We start from the raw sequence: 14808 nt of genomic DNA on the forward strand, positions 1-14808 counted from the left end.
ACCTAAGTTATCAAATAAAGGTAGTGGAGTAAAAAGTACAATATTTCCCTCTGAAATGTAGTGGAGTAGAAGTATAAAGTAGCATAAAATGGAAATATTCAAGTAAAGTACCTCAAAATTGTACTTATGTACAGTATTAGAGTAAATGTACTGTAGATGGGGTGATCTGACTCATATGTTAGCTCATGGATTATGTTTCTAGAAAATTCTTGAAACAAGCTAAATTGTCCTATTAAAACAACAGTTGAAATTGTCTGACCCAACTGTCTGATTTTTGACTTGTTTGATTCTCTCACTCAAAGCAGATTAAATCACTTGCTAAGGAGATTTTTTGCAGTGTAATATCAATTTCAGGCTCATATTTTAGTTAGTGGACCAACACTCAAATGTGATAATAAGACATTTAATATAAAGGTAATTATAGGAGTTCAATCACAATGATCAAGAATAGATAAATGAAATGTTACCATATAAAGTTATATTAAACAACTGAATCATAATCTATGTACAGTCCTGTCAATTGTACATTTACCAGTGGCAATACTTTTTAGTAGGCTATTTGGCAGTGGAGGCTGATTGATGGGGATCTAAACAAATTATCTGTTAAAATATGAGTTAGGATCCCAAACAGATCTCTGAGAAGAGTCAGCTCAGTTAACCTGAACAAACTGTTAGCTAGCTGAACATGCTAACGCTAGCTGCTACTAGATACGTTAGCTAGTGTGCTAATCAGATGTGTTAACAACAAGACAGTGATGGTTAGCTGACCAGATACTATGGTTAGCTAGCTAACAAGCTGACATTATCTAAACACTAAATCAATCAGATGGATCATTGATGAAATGATCAGTTCAGTCAGAGACGGACAAGCTGTATTTAGAAAAACAAGCAGCTGTTCACAGCCTCTGTTGCCCCAGAGCTGCAGACCTCCAACATGGCCGCCATTTGGTCTGCCCTCTATATGTTTCAATGGTTCCCCACATAATATCGTAATACATATTGAATAGCCCAGATACAATGCTCAGAATTTACCACTTTTCACTTTTGCTCTGCTGGTTCAGCCACCATGACAGATGCTTCCATTTTCCAGCTCTCCATCCAACCTGCTGCTGCCGGTCTCCATCCCTCTCTCAGTGTGGGCAGGGGACCGTCCCGCGGGCCACAGGCTCACAGGTTCCATTACCACTGCAGTTAAGTCTCCGTTCCTGTTAAAGTGGTACAGCGGTCTGGTGGGTAGAGGAACCGTCCCACAGAAGGTCACAGGGTCGATTCCCTCTGCATTCAGTCTCTGCTGAGTGAACATGAACCGAACATTATAAACCCTCCATCCTCCAGAAGGCTGCAGACGGCTGATCCTGCTGTTTGACGTCTATGATGATGTGCTTCTGTGTTTTTGATTCACAAATATGATTTTCTCAGGATTGACGTTTTTTTTCCAGGATTTTTTTTTCCACACAGTAGAGGTGTGACCAAGTCGACTTTGCTCGAGTCCCAAAATCAGTCTCAAGTCTTGAGGCACAAGTCTCGAGTCAAGTCCCAACTCTAAATGTAGATTATCAAGTCAAGTCCAAGTCATTAATGTCAAGTCTCAAGTCTAAATGTAGAACAGCAAGTCAAGTCAGAACAAATCAAGAGTCCAGTATCAATTTAATATCTTAAAGAAAACTAAATATCTAGGACTTTTCAATGCAATATGGTTTTAATAGGATAAAAACTTGGTAAGAGCATCATGAGTGTGATTTCTATAATCAGTTTCAACTTCAATAAATTCAATCATTCCATACAAATTCAGAAAAACAGAATTTAAATTTAGTCGTCTGCTGGAACAAATCTCATCACTTTCAATCTAAGTCATTTACACAAACACAAGATCTCAAGTCAAGACTTTAGAAACCTTTTCAAGTCATCAGAGTACAAGTCAGAGTCAAGTCCCAAGTCACCAGAACCCAAGTCAAGTCAAGTCTCAGGTCTTCTCTTCATGCACCAAGTCAAGTCTCAAGCAGTTAAAACTGCGACTCGAGTCTGACTCTAGTTCAAGTCATGTGACTCGTGCCCCCACCTCTGTCACACACACACGTGCCACGATTTACTTTCCAGGTGAGACTCGAGCTTTAGAAACCAACAGACGGGCGGGCGGGCGGGTCACCTGAGGCGGGGCGGGTCACCGGAGGCGGGGCGGGCGTGGCCGAGCGACCTCCTCGCAGCACGCGGCGAGCCTCCTGGCGACCCGGCGGGCGAGGAGCAGCTCGCCGCGGGCCTTCAGCACGGCGGTGTACTCGTGGGACTTGAGCTGGGCGTAGTAGTCGGAGAACTTGTTGTAGAGGACGGAGATGGGCATGCCGTTCAGGATGATGCCGAACGAGATGCAGGCGAAGGCGAAGACGCGGCCCAGGTTGGTCTCCGGGGACATGTCGCCGTAACCCACCGTGGAAATACTCACCTGGAGGGATGGAAGAGACGCAAGAAGAAGAAGAAGAAGGAGAAGGAGAAGAAGAAGAATTTGATTTGACTTATAAGGATCTGTTTTAGCCCAAATGGACAACTCTTCCAAGAATCCTACATTAAAATACACCTGGGTGGATGGATGGATAGATAGATAGATAGATAGATAGATAGATAGATAGATAGATAGATAGATAGATAGATAGATAGATAAGAGATATATCCACCATTTTAAAAAATGACACCCACTCTCCCATATTGACTGCTGACATGAAAGTTAACCACATTATGGGTTAGTATTGATGTTATAATAATAATAATACATTTTATTTGTATAGTGTTTTTCAAGGTATACAAAGATGCTTCACACCAAAAAACAATATCAAATAAAAGTTAGGAGTCATCTGAAGACATTTGCTTATAAAATCGTTCATTTTTTTTCAAGCCTGAATCTTATTTTTTTTCCAAAATGGATATACAGTGTGATTTATAGAATGAAACCCTTCATATATAATGTATTAAAGTCTTAGTTTATATTTATGTTTTAGGCATTTAGTTTACATTCTGAGAAGGAGACAGAGAGAGAATGAGACAGAGAGGGGTGTGTGTGTTTGTGTGTGTGTGTGTGTTTGTGTGTGTGTGTGTGTGTGTGTGTGTGTGTGTGTGTGTGTGTGTGTGTGGACTCACAGCAGCCCACCACCATGCGTGTGGGATGGATGTGAAGTTAGTGTTGTAGACGTCGTGCTCCACAGTGTAAACCATGGCTGAAGACATGAAGATCCCCATGGCGATGAACAGCAGCAAACAGCCGACCTGCACAGAGGAACAGCTCCAGGCTTACTGCTGTGAAGTGTGTATGTATTTTTGTACATTCGAGTACATTCTCCAAATTTGGTGGCATCAACAGACTGAGTCAGCTTGTTGTGGTGTGGCTGTAGATAAGTTCAGTAACGTTCTCAGTAAAAGTGAATAGTGTGATAAGGTGGATTTGTTTCCAAATGTAGGTTACTGTGACACAGTAAACTGTCTTGTCTTTAGCTCTAGTCTCTACTCCAAAACATGAAGAGTTGTAGCTTGAGAAGAGTCAGCTCAGTTAACCTGAACAAACTGTTAGCTAGCTAACTAGCCAGCAGACACACTGATGTTAATGTGAACATGCTAACGCTAGCTGCTGCTAGAATCTGCGGACTTCTCCTTTAAGTCGGGGCGTAGTTTGGAGGAGACACACACCTGATACAAATAAACCATTTAACATAACTGAAAAAAGGCACAGGCAAACTAGCCTCTAATATACAGTGACCAGACGTCCCGGTTTGTCTGAAATTGTTCCGGTTTCAAGATGGGTCTCCCGAGTCCCAACAAATATCTGTAAAACACTAAAATGTCCCAGTTTTCAAGATTCACTACCAAATTGTCCCGGTTTTCACTACAATTAAAATAATAATAATAGTATTATACTTGTTTTCAGTGCTTACATAGACGTTTATCATGTTCTGTCCCGCTCATTATTACCTAACCCAATCAAAAAACATAAACAACGCACCACGCATCTGAATTCAACACTGATTTGTCTGTATGTTTGGAGACAAAACATTATTTTTGGTGTGCTGAGGCTCTGTCCATGGTGTTGAAGGTGCAGTCACTAGGTGTGCTAAGCACTGAAATAATTGTCCCCCATCCTGATGAAATGTTTTTCTCCCTGTTTTTGCCAGTGCTCCATTATGTTTTTATGACAAAATGATGTTGTTTGTATCACAGAAGCACTAAACTCCACTGCTGCCTCCAGACTCACCTCTTGACAACAGGTTAAGTGTCTCACCTGTTGGTAGCACTGCCTCAGTGTGAAGCCGAAGGCCCGCAGGCCCGTCGAGTGACGAGCCAGCTTCAAAATCCTGAAGATCCGCATCAGACGCATGATCTTCAGAACCTGACCCAGCTGCAACACAGAAGAAAGACAGAAGAGAGGAGGAGGAGGAGGAAGAGATCAGTTGATAGAAAATACTGCTGGTGCTTAGCTGCATGGGCCTTTGACCAGTTAATCTTGTTCTCCCACATGAGAGAAGTGGACAAATAAAATATTAGGACAGCAGGATGACAGAACTTGCCGCGATGGAGGTGTGACAAGAAAGAAATAAACTGAGATGTTGTTGGTTAATATTTGCTGTGTTTGAATACAATAAAAGTTTTTAAAAAAAGTGAAGTTTAACTTAGCACTAGCACATACAAAGCACATATGTAAAAAAAAAACACATGGATTTCCCATATGATGACATGTTTTTCCAGATGTGTACATGTGTACACATCTAGAAAAACATGTAATCATGTTACCACATGTTTTATGTGATAACTGAAAATGTTCCAAAACCACACATTTCCTGTGTTCCACATATTGCCCATGTGATGTGATGTGTTTCACATGGGATTTTTCCACATGTGAAATTCATGTGTTTTTTTGTCACATAGTGACATGTAGACAAAAGACAAGACAAAAAGGCCGATATCCAATATTTAATAAAAGGCCAATATCGGCCGGATATATCTGCAAATCAATAGATCAGTCTCACTCTTATTTGGGTTTTCTGTAAAAAATCATATTCTGACAGCCCTGCAGTTCCCCATCATCACCCTCTTCTTCTTGCATTTTATTCTTCTTGCATTTTTATTCTTGTCTTTTAGAACCAATTTCTTTAAGGCACTTTGGTACAAACGTGTCTCGTTTTTCAAAGCGCCGTATAAATGAACCGGGACCTTTCCGACGCGGGCCACGGTCTCGATGTCTCCCGCGTGTCGGTGCGAGTCCTCGTCCTCGAAGCGCTCCAGGACCATCTGCAGGTAGAGCGGCAGGATGGCGATCAGGTCGACGGCGTTCAGCACGCCGCGGCCGAAGCGCCTCAGGTCGGGGGTCGAGGCCAAGCGGAGCAGGTACTCCGCCGTGAAGAAGGCGATGCAGAACGTCTCCACGTGTTCCCCGTAGAACCGGCCGCTCAGCTGGAAAACAACAACCAATACACAAAGTCTCACGTTCTGCTGCACTGCTGCTGCACCCCAAGAGGAACTGCTTGGAGAAATCAAATCAAGTTTTAAGCCTATTGTCTTTTCAGAGAGCAACACTTCGGTAACACTTTACAATAAGGGTCACTAAGTTAAGGGTTAGTTAATGCTTAATAAGGGTTAACTAACCCTTAACAGTTAACTAACATGTAATTTACTAATGGTGTTCATGTTAACTAAGGTATTAATTTATACATTATTTAATAGTATAAATTAATACCTTAGTTAACATGAACACCATTAGTAAATGATTACCAGACACATTAGTTAACTGCTAATTAAGGGTTAGTTAATGCTTATTAAGCATTGTATTTCAAGACTGTAAGACTGTGTATTTCATTTCATGAAGTTTCAGGAGGTCCGGCTGGAGAAAAGGGAGGAGGAGGAGGAGGAGGAGGAGAGCTGGTGAGAAAAAGAAGACAGAGAGAGAGAGAGAGAGAGAGAAAAAAGAGGAGGGAAAGGACAGGAGAGTCTGAGAGAGGAGAGAACAGGATGCCTTTCATTTCTCAGACACAAGCTCACAGAAAGTTAGACTGATGGTGCGATGATTTTACTGTGTTTTACTCAGCTCTGCATGATGAATTTGTCTGTCTCTTCTTCTGTGGTGTTCATACCAGTTAAGATCACATGGAAGAAACAGCTGAATATGAGACTTCATTTTGTTCTGCTGGGCTTTCCAAGCATGAGGAACCTGCATCCGTCTCCTTCTACCCATAATCCCTTGCGTTTCGGGGTGGTTTCCTGTAGTTGGAGTGTCAGTTCTCTTGTTAGAGGACTGAGACTCTCTGTGTGTTATTTGGAGCCACCAGAGGTCAAAGGTCATCGTTCTCACCTGGACAAATGAACTGAACTAAAGCAGGAAACACTGCAGAGTTCAAATTAAATGCTGTAAACACGCTTGTTGTGAACGCAGCCTGAGACACAGACTCTCTCTCTCTCTCTCTCTCTCTCTCTCTCGCTCTCTCTCTCGCTCTCTCTCTCTCTCACACACACACACACACACACACCTTGTACTGCATCTCCTCCACGGTGTTGAGCGTCATGGCGACCAGGGAGACCAGGACGAAGGAGGAGGAGGCGACGGCCACCAGCTTGGCGGGGACGGAGGAGAAAGGTTTCTCCATCAGGTTCCAGATGTTCCTCCTGACCGGGCCGAACGCCAAGCCACGGAACAACTCCTCACTCTCCTCCGTCTGCACCTGCAGGACGGAGAGTAGAGACACAGTAGAGACACAGCAGAGACACAGTAGAGACAGTAGAGACAGTAGAGACAGTAGAGACACAGTAGAGACACAGCAGAGACACAGTAGAGACAAGAGAGACAGTAGAGACACAGTAGCGACAGTAGAGACACAGTAGAGACACAGTAGCGACAGTAGAGAGACAGTAGACACAGTAGAGACACAGTAGCGACAGTAGAGATACAGTAGAGACAGTAGAGACACAGTAGTGACAGTAGAGACAGTAGAGACAGTAGAGAGACAGTAGAGATACAGTAGAGACAGTAGAGACAGAAGAGACACAGTAGAGAGACAGTAGAGACACAGTAGAGAGACAGTAGAGACACAGAAGAGAGACAGTAGAGAGACAGTAGACAGTAGAGACACAGTAGAGACAGTAGAGACACAGTAGAGACAGTAGAGACACAGTAGAGACAGTAGAGGCACAGTACAGACAGTAGAGACACAGTAGAGAGACAGTAGAGACACAGTAGAGACAGTAGAGAGACAGTAGTGACAGTAGATACAGTAGAGACAGTAGAGACACAGTAGAGACACAGTAGTGACAGTAGAGACAGTAGAGACAGTAGAGAGACAGTAGAGATACAGTAGAGACAGTAGAGACAGAAGAGACACAGTAGAGAGACAGTAGAGACACAGTAGAGAGACAGTAGAGACACAGAAGAGACAGTAGAGACACAGTCGAGACACAGTAGTGACAGTAGAGACAGTAGAGACAGTAGAGAGACAGTAGAGACACAGTAGAGACAGTAGAGACAGAAGAGACACAGTAGAGACACAGTAGCGACACAGTAGACAGTAGAGACAGTAGAGACACAGCAGAGACAGTAGCAACACAGTAGAGACAGTAGAGACACAGTAGACACAGTAGAGACAGAGTAGAGACACAGCAGAGACAGTAGCAACACAGTAGAGACAGTAGAGACACAGTAGACACAGTAGAGACAGTAGCAACACAGTAGAGACAGTAGAGACACAGTAGAGACAGTAGAGAGACAGTAGAGACACAGTAGAGACATAGTAGAGACAGTAGAGACAGTAGAGACAGTAGAGTGACAGAATGAGAAATTCACTGATAAATCTATATTTGTCTTGGTTAGACTGCAGGATGCCTTCTGTGTCTCTGACCCTCCAGTTGATCTCAGTTTAAGGCATAGAATAGAATAGAATAGAATAGAATAGAACAGGATGAACCAGATATTTTACAGTGCTGAATTGGTCTCGGTTTTCTTTTATTTATTTTATGTTTTTTATTATTTATTATATTTTTTATATATATTATACTATTTATTTCTTTTCATTACTATTATTATTATTATTATTATTATTATTATTATTATTAGTAGTAGTAGTATACAGTATTATTTTGATTTTCATTATTGTGGTGCATCTATAATTTATCTTATCTTGTTAAGCACTTTGTATTGCAATGTTAAAGTAAAGTTTGATTGATTGATTGATAATCAATGTAAGTTCCTCCTGTATTAGTATTGCAGATCCTCATGTGGTAAACAGTTTAGTTCAGTTTAGTTATTTGTTTAGAGCGTTAAAAGTAAAAAAAAAACTGTTACAACACAAAAAAAAACCCAGTAGAAACCTTCAGAAGTGTGCAGGGGAGAAAAATAATAAACCCTAAAGGCTTGTAAAGACGTCTCACCTTGACATGAGAACAAAACAAACAAACAAAACAACAAAAACAAGTCAAGATCACAAACAAAGTCACAAATGAATTAAACAACAGAAACTAAATGACAACAAAACACAAGAGGACGAACTGAGTGGAAAATCTGAGCCAAGAAACAGTCTTCTGCTGCCTGATCTCCATCTGTCAGGAGGAGCCCGAGTCTGAGATCTGGGTCAGAGAGACTCGACTCACTCAGTAAAGGCGGATGATTTATTGATATGTCAATTTTACTTTTTCTTCATTTTGCAGCGCTCTGAAACTTAAGGAGTGAAGTTATTATATTTATGATGATGATTATCCTGCTGTTGTTGTTACAGCATCTCCTCACTGGGAGATTACCTTTCTACCTTAACTCACTTTTACACTTTTACAGGACTGTCTAACACTTGAGGTCCCGCGTGTCTCCACGGACCTCGGAAAGACCGCTTTTAAGTTTTGTGCTCCGCAGACTTGGAATATTTTACAGGGTTTATTGAAATATGATTCCCTTGTTCCCCTGGGACAGTTTCAGTCAAAGATATCAAGTCTGGTTAACCTTAATTGCACCTGTTTTAAATGATGTACTACTGATCTGTGTGATTCTCTTTTTGAATTGTCTTTTTTGTTTGTTTATTTAGTTGTTTATTTATTCATTAATTTCCACTTTCGTGTTATTTGTGATTTTCTCTACTTGTAATCTCGGCACCACTGGAACAGAGGGTCTCAACCCTCAGTGTGTCTTCTGAGAACTAAATAAAGGTTGATGATGAACAGGAAGGTCTCTGGGTGGAGTGTAATAAAGCTCTGCCAACACTGAACAATTCTCTGACTTGCAAAGCTGCAGCTTCTGTACCGGTTTGTTTATTAATCGTTTGTCTTCTGAGTTGATTTTCTCCAATAAAACAGGCAAGCAAAAGCAAAAGCTAACCGAGACGCTGGTTTACTAGCAGCTAGGTGGCTAACAGGATTTCACACAGACACAGGGGGACACAGTGGGTCTATTTCAACTAAACACGGTGATAGATTGTGTTGAAATTAATCTTGCGGGACCTTTTGAGGAAAAAGGCTTTGGTACAAGATTGTGGATTAAATGCAGTTACACACTTTTTCTGATTTCTTCACTGTAAGGAGCCTTTTTTCTGCCAGGTGACAAAGACCAGAACTACTGTGAGCTATCACATTTTCATGGTGCAACATTAACTAACAGGTGAACAGTTAATGCTGTCAGGACCAAAGAAAGAGTTCAGGTGAGTGATTTGTCACCAACATGTCAGCTTTGCATGGAAAGTTTCGTGATTCGTTTTTTTTTTTTTTTATTATCTCCATTTGTTTTTGTTTTTTTGAATACTTGTTTTACACACACCACCAGTCAACAGTCTGGACCCACCTGACTGAATGTTCTGTGTTTCTCATTCTCTTAAATCCATTTTGATCTAAAGGCTTCTGCTTAAATGCTTGTAATGAGTTTCTTAGACAAATATAAATAGTGAAGTTGATCCTATGTGTGAATTTCTTTCCAAGGCAAAGGGCGGCTACTTTAAAGAATCTAAAATATAAGATAGTTTTGATTTGTTTAACACTTTGTTGGTTGCTGCATAATTCCATTTGTGTTATTTCATAGTTTTCATGTCTTTTCTATGGAAAATGTGGAAAACTGTAAAAATAAAGAAAAAATATTATTATCATTATAATAAATTAGATTATTTCTCCAGAGCAGCTCTGCTGCTTACTCTCTCTCTCAGGTAAGGAAGTGCAAGCGCACACACACACACACACACACACACACACACACACACACACACACACACACCTCTGCTATGAGCTGTCTCTGGATCTTCAGCTGCTCGTTCAGCTCGTCTTGTCTCTCCTCAAAGGAGATGCGGCAGCAGCGGTGGCTGCTCCTGACCCGGACGCCCCAGTAGTTCATCTCCTCCAGGAAGTTCCGGGGACACAACTCGTCTTTAATCCACAACACTCCGGTCCTGCAGAGAGGACAGAGACGGGACAGCATTAACAGACGGGACAGCGTTAACAGGAGAGCGTTAACAGGAGAGGACAGAGACGGGACAGCGTTAACAGGAGAGGACAGAGACGGACAGAATTAACAGGAGAGGACAGAGACGGGACAGCGTTAACAGGGGAGGACAGAGACGGACAGAATTAACAGGAGAGGACAGAGACGGGACAGCGTTAACAGGAGAGGACAGAGACGGGACAGCGTTAACAGACGGGACAGCGTTAACAGGAGAGGACAGAGACGGGACAGCGTTAACAGGAGAGGACAGAGACGGGACAGCGTTAACAGACGGGACAGCGTTAACAGGAGAGGACAGAGACGGACAGAATTAACAGGAGAGGACAGAGACGGGACAGCGTTAACAGGAGAGGACAGAGACGGGACAGCGTTAACAGGAGAGGACAGAGACGGGACAGCGTTAACAGACGGGACAGCGTTAACAGGAGAGGACAGAGACGGGACAGGGTTAACAGGAGAGGACAGAGACGGGACAGCGTTAACAGACGGGACAGCGTTAACAGGAGAGGACAGAGACGGGACAGGGTTAACAGGAGAGGACAGAGACGGGACAGCGTTAACAGGAGAGGACAGAGACGGGACAGCGTTAACAGGAGAGGACAGAGATGGGATAGCGTTAACAGGAGAGGACAGAGACGGGACAGCGTTAACAGGAGAGGACAGAGATGGGATAGCGTTAACAGGAGAGGACAGAGACGGGACAGCGTTAACAGGAGAGGACAGAGATGGGACAGCGTTAACAGGAGAGCGTTAACAGGAGAGGACAGAGACGGGACAGCGTTCATCCCATTGAACTGAATGGTAATTTTAGGTGTGATGTCAAACAAAACTGAAACTTTAAAATAATATTCCTTAAAATGTTTTTTTTTTAAATAAAATTTGCTTGTTCTCATCAGTTCAGACAGCAGAATTGTGTGTCATGATTTCCCAAAATCACCATGTCATCACCATAGACTGAAGGACAATAAACAATAATACTGAATGATCGCCTGCCCTGACTCATGCTACAGTGAAGCAGTTTGTATAAAAACAGCCGTGTCATGTCATGTCATGTCATGTCATGTCATGTCATGTCATGTCATGTCATGTCATGTCATGTCATGTCATGTCATGTCATGTCATGTCATGTCATGTCATGTCATCTCATGTCATGTCATGTTTCCGTTGGACCTGTAGAAGTTGAAGATGCTGTGGAAGACTTGGGGGTCGCGGTCGAAGAAGAACTGGTTGCCCTGGGCGATGTAGTCGTCACACAGATCCAGCTTCCCCCTGTGGTCCGGACACGAGGCCAGCAGGCCCAGACGAGACCGGGGACACCTGACCGCTAACCTGGAGGGCAGCAGGTACACCTGGAGGACGGGACGGGGACAAGGATGGGACGGGGAGGGACGGGACAGGACAGGGGGAGAAGAGAAGTGGAGAGGAGAGGAGAGGAGATGAAACAGGAGAGAAGAGAAGAGAAGAGGAAAGGAGAGGAGAGGAGGAGGAGAGAAGAGGAGAGAAGAGAAGAGGAGAGAAGAGAAGAGGAGAGAAGAGGAGGAGGAGAGAAGAGAAGAGAAGAGAAGAGAAGAGAAGAGAAGAGAAGAGGAGAGGACAGAAGAGAAGAGAAGAGAAGGGAAGAGGAGAGGAGAGGAGAGAAGAATGGTATGGAAGAGGGGAGAATTAGAACCATTTTGAGAATAATAAAAATACATTGATGGTTATGTTAGGGAAGAGAATGAGGGACTTTATTCTCTGACTTTAGATCTCAAATAAATGTTTCACACAGTGGCCTAATAACAATATTGTTATCTGTGAAGAGTTTCCCTTCCTTCAACATACAAACTATAAAATTAAAAAAGATGTCATTAGGAAATGATTTAAAATGTATTTAGTCGGAAAAAACAGATCTGTGTTGAAGCCTCAGTAGTCTCCATTAATATTATCTAGACGATGAAGAGGTAACATCATTAGTTACCTCTTCATACAGTATTATTATATTGTATTCTATATTAATACATAAGCAACAGGATTTGACCGATAGGAGTTTTGAATGCTGATATTGATATTTTTAGACTGAAGTTGCCGAGAGTCAATATTTTGTACCAACTTTCAGTGACTATTTTAATGTTAAAAAAATTTAAGTAATCAGTGTTTCCCTCCTAATCTAAAATGTGCAAAGAAAAAAAAAGTTTAAATTTTTCTGTATCTGTGGTCAGGCAGGAACCTCCATCATATCAGAAATGGACGATATCTGATATTTAATAAAAAGCCAATATCAACCCAATATATCAGCGGACCCATATATCGGTCCAGCTCTAATAAGTGATATATAGTAGATGTTGATGAGGTTTACCTTTCCCCCCACATTGAGGTTGAGAGTGAAGTGCTTGGAGGGAGAGAGCAGCAGCCCCTCCTCCTCCTCCTCCTCCTCCTCCTCTTCCTCCTCCTCCTCCACATAAAGATCATAGACGTCTTTCCCCAAATCCTTCACAAACAAAACCGAGTCAGCATTTTGTCAAAAGGCTTTTAAATAATAAAATAAACAATAACAAAATAATCAATAAACAATTAATTAACACCCATTAATAATCAATAACCTCCCCAGTATTGTCTGGTATTGTGACTGTTCTGTTCTTCCTGTGAGGATTCAGTCTTCAAATTCATTCAACTAAACATCTTTTTTTTTCTCTCTCTCTCTTTATTCCTTTACTCTGCTTCCCCTTTTCTTTTCGGTTTCTTTTAATATTCTTTTACTTATTTTCTACTTTCCCCCTATTTATTTAACAGTATTACTTTACCTATTGATTTGTTCATATTGTTTTGTTCTTTCTAAACTTTTTTTGGGGGTTTCATCACACTATATCGTAATTATGTATGATTGTTATGAAGGGAGACACTCCATAAGCCCCTCTGGGTTTCTTTGGTCTTCCTTGCACATGCTCTTTATGATGTTGGTACACATTATGGAGTTACTCTTTTTCTGCTAAATAAAATAAATAAATAAATCATAAAGAACATTGGGCCTCATTCAGCAATATCTTCCTAAGTTTTTTCTTAAATTTGTTCTTGAGAAGGGTCCTAAGAAAAGTCTACGTCAGATTCATGACATGTTCTTAAACCGCAGAACTGTTCCCATCTGTGTTCTTATAATGATGAATCCCATTGTCCTCGTAAATTGAAAACGCGTGCCAGGTGATCCTAATTAGCATATAGGTAAACGCCCCGCCAATCCCCATAAAAGGGCATGAGACCGCAGGGCCGTGTGCACACAGAAATCACACACAGAAATTGAAAAGAGAAGTTGAGAGAAGTCAAGAATGCCCAAACAAAAGTCTAAAGAGGTGGAGCACCGGACTCCAAACGTAAACAAAACTTCAATAGTTGTGAAGTGGAGGTGCTGCTGCAGGAAGTGAACACCAAACGAGCTGTCATATTTAGTAGCGTCAGTAGTGGATATAAAATAACAGAAAAAAAAGATGCATGGGATCCCAATTAACATAACTGATATTAATTGAAGTGTTAGCGTAGTGTTTGTTTATTTTAAAAGACCATAATACTTTGTAAAATAATGAAAATAATTATTAAAAAATATTATAAATGATACAAATATTATTGTAATTTAAATCCTATAATATTATACAACTGTAGAATTGAAGGAAACGCAATAACCACTTATTTTGCACAAACATGTCAGCACTCAAATGTGCTCTTGAGTGTGTGTAGATTCTGTTCTTACCTAAGAACAAATCCCAAATAAGAAAACATTGGTGAATGTCAGAATCTTCGTGAAAACTGCGTAAGTGGGTTTTAAGAAGAAATTTCTTCTTAAGAACGGTTGGTGAATGAGGCCCATTATTCTTGAAAGGAGCCATTGTACACTTGAAAACAAAATCATGAAAACTGAATAATAATAAGGAACCTTTAAGAAAGACTAAAACAAAAACAGAAAGAAACAAATGAACGACAGATGAATAAAACGAGTGGCTGTACCCGCCTCAGCCGGTCGGCCGGCTCCCCGCCGCCGAGCTCACAGCTGGGGAACAAACTTCTCCAACGCTCCCTCAGATGGTTCAGCATGGTCGTCCCCGGGTGTGTGTGTGTGTGTGTGTGTGTGTGTGTGTGTGTGTGTGAGGTGTGTGTATGAACCTAAAACCAGTTAACCAGCATGCAGAACCATCCTGGGAACTCTAATGCCCTCTGACTCACAGATCAATCACACACACACACACACACACACACACACGTTGGCATCTCATACATGTGCACAAAACACACAGATACACACTAGATGGTCACACACACACACACACACACACACACACACACACACACACAAGGGGATGCACAAACTAGTCATATAAGCATGCTAAGAAGATTCAAACAGCAAGAGATAA

General features: G+C 41.7%; 1 protein-coding gene across 1 annotated transcript; it reads right to left on the reverse strand.

Moving 5' to 3' along the window:
* Window positions 1-2161: 2161 nt before the first annotated feature.
* LOC139657083 (potassium voltage-gated channel subfamily V member 2-like) lies at window positions 2162-14491 on the reverse strand. The gene is made up of 9 exons (XM_071534793.1): window positions 14405-14491; window positions 12768-12899; window positions 11603-11781; window positions 10208-10379; window positions 6501-6692; window positions 5191-5430; window positions 4262-4378; window positions 3130-3255; window positions 2162-2440 (listed from the first exon to the last, which is right to left on the reverse strand). Exons 1-9 carry the CDS (start codon window positions 14489-14491, stop codon window positions 2162-2164), a joined length of 1524 nt encoding a protein of 507 aa, XP_071390894.1.
* Between the last annotated feature and the right edge of the window lie 317 nt (window positions 14492-14808).

This window comes from Centroberyx affinis, unplaced genomic scaffold (genome assembly GCF_046629955.1).
Source record: "Centroberyx affinis isolate AG114_WGS23_722 - 3 ecotype Tasmania unplaced genomic scaffold, CSIRO-AGI_Caff_v1 ptg002626l_1, whole genome shotgun sequence".
NCBI lineage: Eukaryota > Metazoa > Chordata > Actinopteri > Beryciformes > Berycidae > Centroberyx > Centroberyx affinis.

What these genes read in the sequence shown, in the direction of transcription:
- LOC139657083 (XM_071534793.1), bottom strand. Translation starts at nt 14,491, where the DNA reads ATGCTGAACCATCTGAGGGAGCGTTGGAGAAGTTTGTTCCCCAGCTGT. An exon ending in CCGTGGCCCGCGTCGGAAAG is followed by an intron (nt 4,379 to 5,190) that starts GTCCCGGTTCAT and finishes TCTGTGTTGCAG; the next exon opens with CTGGGTCAGGTTCTGAAGAT. An exon ending in ACGCATGGTGGTGGGCTGCT is followed by an intron (nt 2,441 to 3,129) that starts GTGAGTCCACAC and finishes CCATCCCTCCAG; the next exon opens with GTGAGTATTTCCACGGTGGG.